The sequence below is a fragment of the Pundamilia nyererei genome, unplaced genomic scaffold, assembly GCF_000239375.1.
Source record: "Pundamilia nyererei isolate P.nyererei 1_Seehausen unplaced genomic scaffold, PunNye1.0 scaffold00125, whole genome shotgun sequence".
NCBI lineage: Eukaryota > Metazoa > Chordata > Actinopteri > Cichliformes > Cichlidae > Pundamilia > Pundamilia nyererei.
The window spans coordinates 1,485,096-1,494,768 of NW_005187526.1; the positions used below are offsets into that span (position 1 = coordinate 1,485,096).

Below are 9,673 nucleotides of genomic sequence, written 5' to 3' on the forward strand. Positions count from 1 at the left end.
CGACTGCACTTAATAATTAGGCCAGGGAACACTTGGGGACAGGGACAGGAGCGCTTCAGAGTGGCTTTGTGGCTGTTAATGCTGCTCTATGGAGCAAAATCTTCATGTTCCTGCTCCAGACACTGTTTGATATTTTTAGAGCCAAATAACCTCAAGTTTGACCTAATCTGCAAAGAAGAGGACAGATCATCCAGACCTTTATATCTTTGAGGCATACATATTTTAAACCATGTTTACCGTGGCTACACTTGCAGTGAATCCATAAAGGAGATTTCTTGTACCAAACTGACTGAATGGACAGGAAACAAGAATCAATGATGAAAACAGTGATGTCCTGCACAATGTTAGTTTAAGCAGTCGATGTATTTAAATAGAACATTAAGTGAATTGTTGCTGTATGCCAGGAGAAAACAATGTGGTTGTCACTCTGTAACAATAGTAAGGATTCCAATTTCCACTTGAGCCTCAAAAAAGCACATCTAAGGGATGTGCGGGGTAGGGGTGTGTGGAGGGAGGTGGTTGGGTTCTACACCAATTTGTTCATGAGAAAGGAATCAAACATCAGCCCCCCACTGCTGTCTTCACAAGCTGACATGATTATTATTGCTATTGCACCGAGAGATGTCTCACTCCGACATACATACACTCAGTTTTCTTTTTAATATTCAAGCTGCCTCGACCCAACTGAAGGGAACAAAGAGGAACAGGAAGTTCAAATGTTCAACTATCCAATCAGATATGTACATTTCCTCTCCTCCTCTGGCAGTGCTCTAGAGATTCCCCCACGTGTGGGCCCACAAAGCAGACTTTATATTTCCATGTAAAAGCAGTGCAGCTTGTTTGGTCGCTGACTCGATCAATGTCCCACCGTGACTGTCTTTTGATGACGGTAACATTATCATGGACGAGGAAAATGGAAACAAAGACTGCTGATGCCGGCCTGATCTGATTCACCAACTGCTGTGGTGAATTAATGTAAGGAAACACCTTGCTCTAGCCGCGCTGATGCACTGAGCTGAAACATTGATGCGCGTACAGTCTACTGTGATCAAACAGAATTAGACTTGAAATAAATCCTTTGTAAAAATGATATTGTGACATAAATTAGATTCAACACGATGGTGTGTTTTTCAAAGCTGTAGCTGCTGGGAGTGTATTGCATCACGCTGAGAAGGGCTTTTATGATTCTGATGCTGATTAAAAGCGAACAGATTAAGTTTAGCAGAGACAGACTTGGAGCAGGGCTCCGTGTTTGATAATAGCTGTACCTAATGACCTTATAAGTCACATAAAGTGGAAATACAGAACTACACTAATATGTATATAAAGCACATGCTTTCTGTTCTGATAGGTGGAGCTGCTTTCACTGATAAACTGTTGGGAACCTTACATAAGAAAATATTCAGGCACACATCCATCTCAAAGACATTACTCTCACACCACTGTGTATTACTGTAGAGTCTTTACCTTACAGCAGCTTAAGGTGGCCGTTTTGGTGCTTGGTGCAATATAGAGTGTGCTTCCCAGGTATATTAATGGCTGTCACTTTTTATTCTATATTTGCCTGAGTCTTGACTCGTTTATTAGTGAACTACTTAAAGTGTTATTTTGCTCTTATTTTGGAAATTTAGTGGCTGTGTACCAGCGAGCCCCAGCCTTCACGTTGCTGTTGTGTCACAACTTAGACATAAGTTGTAACGGCCGCCATTTTCTTTGTGAGTCTTTATTACATGGCGTGGCGCGATGTAATGTTTGCGTGTAAGGTTTAGTTTGAGTACCTGTGGCTGTAGCTCAGGTGGTAGAGCAGGTCATCTACTGATCGGAAGGTTGGTGGTTCGATTCCCGGCTTCCCTAGTCTGCATGCCAAATATCCTTGGGCAAGATACTAACCCGAAATTGCTCTCCGATGCATTCATCGGAGTATGAATGTGTGTGAATGTCAGTTGTGCTTGTGCAAATGGGTGAATGCACAAGTTGTGTAAAGCGCTTTGAGTGCTCAGAAGAGTGGAAACGCGCTATATAAGAACCAGTCCATTTACCATTTTACCTGACGGCTCTTTTTTGCTTCTCATCCACAAACTCTCTCCTTACTCTTTCACGTGACTCTTGCGTTGGTGGTAGAAGAGGTTTGTCATGTTTGAGTCTGTGGCGGCGGCCGGTTTGCGGCATAATTTGCATAGTTTTCTGGTCCGTGTCAGACTTCTCATAACCAAACCATGTCCATGCTACAGAGGTAGCCTCTTGCTCCTTCTGTTTGGAGCTACCTGATTCTGCCTCATCTTCAGTGGCCATGCTAGTATTCTCTGTGCCTGCATCCACACGGTGACCATCCAAACAATAAAAAAAATATTACCATAAACAGTGTATTTTGCGTCACCATGAAACAAACGATAGCGTATAATGTGAAACGACGGATGTTTTAATTTCGTCATCCGATATATTTCGTCATCTCGCACAGCCCTAGGTGGAACTGTATTTCTCCTATAACCAGACCCTGCATCACATGAAGTGGTCTATCCTACCAAATTCAAGCCCATGCACTCTCTACAGAGGCAGCTGCTTATGTCGCAAAGTATATACTCTATTATTTAATTAGATTTTTGACTTTGCATAAACAAGTTTCTTATTGGTAAAAGTGTATGCCACCACTGTGGCATCTACTTAAATCTCTCTGCATTATTTAACATCAAGCAAAAATAAAGAAATAAAAGATCAATATATGTGATCTACTTCTGACACTTTACCCTTCTCTGATAAAGACGCACACAGTGCGTGCTCTCTAGATGCTGAGCAATATGCCGACTCAAGACGAGCACTGAGTGAGAAGCTGAGTCCGATAGAGAAAAAGAGGAATCTGAGTGGGTTTCTATTCAGCTACAGAGGACGCACTGCTCATAACGAAATTTCAGCTGGATTTCATTACGGCTTTTCTGCTTTGGAAGACAGGAAAGATGAAGCGAGCGGGGTTTGGGGTGTGACAGTGGGCCACAGACTGGACTGCAAATCACTGTACAAGGTATGCATCACAGAACACAGCGAGCTATTACAGCTTTGAACTAACTCAATTACTGTGTTGCTGCAAGCAGAATGTACGGTGCTGGTCTTCAGAGAGAGACAGACGCAGGAGGTGAGGGGAGGAGGATGAAGGAGGTGAGAGACCAAGGGAGGAAAGCGGCATGTTAAATTATTCATTCTGCCAATAATCCTATTGGAGGATGCAAAACCCAACAGTCGCCCCGTCTCATCTCTACTTTTAGCCTTCTCTTTCTATACTTGTCCTGAGTTCAGCCACTAGTCAGTATGGCTTCTCTGATTCCACACTTCACAGCTTTCCCACCAAGTTCCCCTCACCAGTTTGTCTGTGCATATCCACATGTCACTTCCAAACGATCATGAGCTCAGCTACCGAGTTCAATCTGAAACAACGGCACGGTGATGTGGCATCAGAGTCAGGATATGATTTGCGATCAGCACGGCGAGCTCAGGAGTGTGTGACGACGCAAGCTCTTTGAAAGGAAGACCACTTTAATCTTTCCTTTGCCTGCCTGCATTTCCACTTTCAGTCCCGTACTTTTATCCTAGATCCTTTCTGCCCTTCTCTGGGGGATTTGTGTAAACTGAACATCAGTTGCTAGTGGATGGTGTTAATTATTAGTAACTGTGTTTATGCAGCGCAGATATGAAAAAGAAGCACATGGTCTTCTGTGTGGCATCCCCACATGTGCTGGGCCTGAAAGTCTTTTCAAGGAGAGAAAGCAGAGCCTGTGTGTGCATAGCTGCTGAATGCACCCCTACATCTTCTCTTGATTCTGCATAAAGTCAACATCAAATGAGCACAACTGCAAACCCTCAAGTCGTTGCTTCCCACTCTCGAATGAATGTAAATGAGTTTGTGTGTTTTTGCTGCATCTCACCTATGTAGACTCTCCGACTGAAGCGCTGCATGAGCAGCAGGACGAACACATGAAGAGGAATCAAGTTGATTATGAACACATAACCACCCCAAGCAGAAACCTGTCAAAAAACACATTTAATGAGCCCACTTTAATTAATTCAAAGCTTTCATTAATGGCGGGGCGGAATCATTTGGATTATGCATGCAGAAAGGCCTACCTCCACACATACCCAGACTGCTACATGGCTAGCTTATCCCCGCTGAATGTGTACAATGCTTTCGACTGTAGCAGATAATCAGTAGAAGTATAACTGGCCCACGAATCCCTAAAGAGTGACTGTGTTTTCTCTTTTATTCACTTCAATAATGAGACGCTTTGCAATAAGGAGGAGGGTGCAAAGCTGCACAGCCCACCTGTGAGCTGTGAAATCATTATGAGCTTCAGCATTACGGCTGGCATTCACATTATGCTGCTGGTACAAACCCCTCAGAAGCACAAACACACAGACACACGTGCACAGAACAGAGATGCACACACACGCAACCCTTTTCAAGCTTTGTTCTGATTCGTCTCAAAGTGTCATGTAGCTGCCAGGCAGCGAGCGGCTGCCAGTGAAGCGGCGTCACAGTTTACGGCACGAGGTGATTCTTCACATTCTGACGTGAATGATGGGCAGGTTAAGGGAACGGTTCTCCCGAGGACATTTTTCATGTCTTCGTCTGATGAAAATGGCTCCCAGTGGTTCGAGTGCAACAAAGTTTGATGGACATCATAACTTCTGCAACAGTTCTGTGAAGGGCACGGCGATGCGCACTGACAGTGATTCAGAGTGACTCTGCGATCCACAAGTTGCTCTCCTTTTCAGTTTAAGGTTCAGGCCCCGTCCTTATCAAGTGTCAGAATCACTCTCTCTAAGGAACTGTGCTCAAAGTGAGCCTTGGACTACAAATTCTGAAGTTGGGCTAGAGGCTATTTGCTGAACCCCTTCCAATTATTTTCAGCCAGGGGAAGAACATAACAATGACACCGCTAACTAAAAAAAGATCATTTTATGCGTATTAATAACTATTGTAGGTTACCGCTAAAATTAATAAGCAGCTTAAATCAACTACAAACCAACCATATAACAAACTCGAATACTGCGGAAGACGTCTGGAGAAATTCAGGGCGTGCTAAGGCACCGACTGCCATTCGATGAAACTAGCTAACCAGGTAAGTAACAGGAGCCAATGAAAGCTAAAAGAGTTAACCAGTGGCACCTGCGTTTAACAGAAGTTAAAAGAAGCCATCATAATCTAAGAGTTATCGCCTGCTACCTTTTATAGTCATACTTTAAAGGAGAACCAAAGTGTTTGGCTTACAGCTGGATCATGTGACCCTGAATCCTCCCTTAGTTAAGCTGCCGAGGCTGCTGGGGGCTTCCCATGATGCACAGCGGTTTTTCTTCACTCTGCGTTTATACACCACTCTGCATTTAATCATTAGTTGTTATTAATCTGATTCTCTTCCACAGTGCGTCTTTCGTCCCGTCTCCCTCCCTTCACCCCCAACCGGTCGTGGCAGATGGCTGCCCCTCTTTGAGCCTGGTTCTGCCAGGAGCATCTTCAGAGTTTTTTCTTCCCACTGTCGCCAAGTCCTTGCTCATAGGGCATCTTCTATTATTGTAGGGTCTTTATCTTATAATATAAAGTGCCTGCTGCTGTTGTGATTTAGTGCTATATAAATACAATTGAATTTGTAATATCTACGATATTTTCTTTTGCACGGTGAGAAGGCTTCAAGACATCCTGTTTAAATAAGTCAGAAATGGAAGCACTAAGGCAGCCATGGGACCAGGCCTTTGGTTTAAATTTCCAAACTACTGCACAACAATAAAAGAAAATATTCCTGATTATGCCAAACATTCTCATAAAGCACACACACAAGCACACACACGGAGGTACGAGGAATAGTAAACAATGACCTTTAACACTTCTGCATTTGCACATTTAGTCCTAACAACATTCATGAATGATTTCCATCCTCCTGCCATATTAGAACACAAGTGTTACCAGCAAAGTGTCACAATTATAACAAAGGATCTGTGTGTGTTTGTGCGTGTGAGTTCTCACCATATAGAAGTAGGAGAGGCAGCATCCGATGGCCCAAAAAACTGATCCAGTCTTCACAGACTTCACCTGCGGTGTACACCAGAGAGCATTAACCCCACAAACACACACACACACACACACACACAAATGTAAATCAGAGCCTTCCATTAACTAAGCTGTGCTGCTCGCTGTTTCTTTCCTCGATGATTTTGCTCTACTGCTGCTTGCCCAACATGATAGTCTGAATTATTCATCATGTTTGCCTCTTTAATGACCCACACACAAAGCAGACCACCGTGTCCTACAGATCTTTACCTTGCCCACAGCAGGACACAGCAGCTGCTAACGAGGGCCTAACGAGGCTAACGAGCCCTGACTTAACGAAGGCTCAGGTGGGAGCTGTTGCAATTGGCTGCACGGATGATGGAGCCGAACCAATGAGATGTGGTGGATGGAGGAAGAGCAGATACTGAATGAAAGTTGAGGACAAGTGAACAAGTGGGGAAACAAGATGATAAAGGAGAATGAGGAGCATTCACTGGAGACTATTAAGCTATTCTGTATTTCACTTAGAGCAGATCTACTAAGCCCTCAAAAGCCTGTATGTGTACTTAAGTATGTGTGTGATTTATTCATGGTGCAATTATTTCAGACTTGCCTGAATCCAGGAAACAGAAATCAGTTCTTGTTCTAGTATTCCCCATCTTTCCATTCCACCACTTAACAGTGACTTCAGGGCTCTTTAACAGGGATAAAGGGGTCCTCTGAATCTCAATGGTATGCTTGAAATGTCATGGTGATGGTCTTTAGTAAGAATAACATTAGCCCATTTGCCCATGTGGACAAATCGCTGAGGACCAGTGTGAGGAATAATCTGTAGAAGCAGAAAGATGCTTAAGCCCTTCTCATCCTGGGACAGATAACACTGCTGGCTTCATCAGTCTGATAAAGCGATGGCATTGTCACCCACACACGGGTCACATGTCGGTGCCTCAGGGCTTCATTCAGACGTTGCTACAACATTCACAAAACCACAGTTCTATGGCACTGAATGCGTTTAGTTTTCTGTTAACTCACACATTGAATTCTTAAATAGCGACCCTGAGTGACAGCTCCCCTGTCCGAAGTCAACACACTGCCATTGGCAATTTAACAACTCCACAAGTCACTGTGGATGAATCCTGCTGCTGCATCACACTGCAGGGGTTTAATAAACTTTAAGTAGCTTGACCTGCCTCTGCCAATAAATAACTTTTATTGACCAACATTGGTGGTGAAAAGCTGAAAAATGAGATCCTCAGACTTTGTCCTGTTTAACATGTCTGTTTTTTTCATGAGCAGCTTTGAGGCTTCCTCTTAATTGGCGTGAGATAAAATCCTGGCAGCGTGAGACTGAAAGCAACCATCTCAGGCCAAAATGTTAACACTTGGCAAGCTCATTTGCTTTTTTCCTATTTTCATTGTTATTTAAGGCTTTCTCGAAAACAATCGTGTCTTTCAGTGAGCTGAGCGAGTCGCAGAAACCCAAGAGAGACGTCCAGGTTTATCTTGCATGCATTTTTAGACTTGTGAGTTTTGAAAGTGATACCATAAGTCCATCAGCAGGTGTTGCAACTTGGCAGCCACTGAAATGTTTGAGAAACTATTAAAGTCTAAATGGATGGGCATGGTCACTGAGAAATAAAAACTATATTTACAGAGTCCCCAGAGGAACATAAAAGAAAAAAAGCCCCAAAATAAGGTTTGAAACATGCACAGTTTCAAAGTATTACCGCTTCATTTTCAGATAACTCCATAGCGGCTAAAGAGGTGGAAAGTCTCCACTGAAAGAAAAGCACTTGTTCTATCAATGAGTGAAGGACCTTCAGTGTAAAAGTACACTGGAACCTGTCTATTAAAAGGAAAACAAGCTAAAAGCACATGACTTCTTGACGTTACCTGGGTGACTGTGTTTGCAGTCTGTTAACCTACATCCACACCAAGCAGACACAGGGCAGCGTTTTTGTGCACCAAATGTTCCCTTGTGTTCACCAGCTAGTTGTTTGTTGGTATAAGGCAGTTAGCAGGTTTATCAGAGCTTTATGAAGTGAAAGGTGAAAGAAAAAAACAAAAAAACTATATCTTTCCTCTCAGGCTTTGAATCTCGGTGTCACCTCTCAACCTTACTGTTCCAGCCCATCAACAGCTGCCCCGCACTTGGAAAAACCATGCCATTCACAGCTGTTGTTGGGAGGGCCAAAAAACGAGGCTTATGATGTTCTTGCGCACATGCCAGAGAAAATATGGTGAACACAGTAACCAGTGTGAATGAGATGAGTGCAGTAACATAGAAACAACATAGAAATGGTTGTCACTCAGCCAGCAGCAATAACAGCTCGAAAACTGGCCCATCTCTTAGTCACCTGCTCCTAGCAACCAGTAGCAACCAACGGATCAGATTTATCACAGAGCAAATACAGCCCCTGCTATGGCATATTTTAATGAGGCATGAATAAAATGGACTTCAGTCAGATCATGAGGCTAGGTCAGTGCTGTGCTGGCTGTTAATTAGTAATCTGGGCAGCAGTACCTCACGTCCTTTGGTTCACTGTTAATCTAAGAATAGTGATTAATGCAGCTTTAAATAAAAGACATGAGTTGTGCTTCAAAGCCTCACACTCTAATTATTCCCTGTATGAGTGATAAGACTATGGCAAGGCTGAAGAAGTATTCAGGCATACCCAGAGGTAGTAGGTGAACTGCAGGGCGAAGATGGCGATCCCTTCATTGTCAAAGGATCCAGCCACGGAGCGGGAGATGTAGCCAGGAACGATGGCAATGAAGCAGGCTGCCAGCAGTCCTGCCCCCTGGTTCCACAGCTCCCTCGTGAGCAGAAAGGTGGAGATGGAGGTCAGGCCGCTGAACACCGGGGCCAGGAACACGCAGACGTCCCGTATGTGGACAGTGATGTGCAGCAGGTTGAGCACATAATGGATCAGACCTGCTGTGACCATTAGGCCTGGGTACACCTAGAAGGAAGAGGGTTGAAATTTATTCCAGAATATCATAAATCTTTATTTCCATTTCACTCAATGTGTTAAAGCCTTATCTAAAAAAACAGCAATATTTATTAAATAATTCATTCAAGCAATGTGGGTGTGCACATAACTCCTCCTGGGACATACAGTGTATAGATTTCATTAATTAATGGGTGCACTGGAACTCTCCCTCGCCCAGCTGTGATTGTATCGCCTTCTAAAGATCTCACAAGGAAACGACTGCCCAGCCCTAACGCATTGTTTCTACAGACTGCACACACACACACACACACACGCACGCACGCACGCACGCACGCACACACACCACTATAATTGTATAGCTTCAGTAGAACATTTTCTCTTCCCAGTGTCACATTATGCAAAAACACATTCAAGCAGTTGTTTTCTCTGATAATGTGAACGCACTGAAGTGCACTCTGGGGAACAGATTAGCCCATAACCCATACAGAGAGATCACACGTAAGTTATAAATATAGAGAAGAGGAGGAGTCAGGCGCTCAGAGATGAGCTGTAATGTAATGACGAGTTAAAAGTGACTCGAGCCAGTCTGTCCTTTAGCGGTTATGAAGACAGATCCACTCTGTGTCGTACAAGCTCTTACCTCCCCGCTTCCCCTCGGAGCCGTTTAGCCATCCAGCAACGCTTTAGT

The 9,673-nt window shown here is 43.8% G+C and overlaps 1 protein-coding gene across 1 annotated transcript in view; it reads right to left on the bottom strand.

Moving 5' to 3' along the window:
• Positions 1-9,673, bottom strand: part of LOC102205272 (dolichyl-diphosphooligosaccharide--protein glycosyltransferase subunit STT3B-like) — a 72,996-nt gene that overhangs the window by 23,573 nt on the left and 39,750 nt on the right. Inside the window, exons 3-5 of the mRNA XM_005742956.2 lie at positions 8,707-8,994; positions 6,008-6,073; positions 3,915-4,014 (exon numbers count right to left, since the gene is read on the bottom strand). Coding sequence (XP_005743013.1) covers positions 3,915-4,014; positions 6,008-6,073; positions 8,707-8,994 — 454 coding nt within the window. The remainder of the gene's footprint in view (positions 1-3,914; positions 4,015-6,007; positions 6,074-8,706; positions 8,995-9,673) is intronic.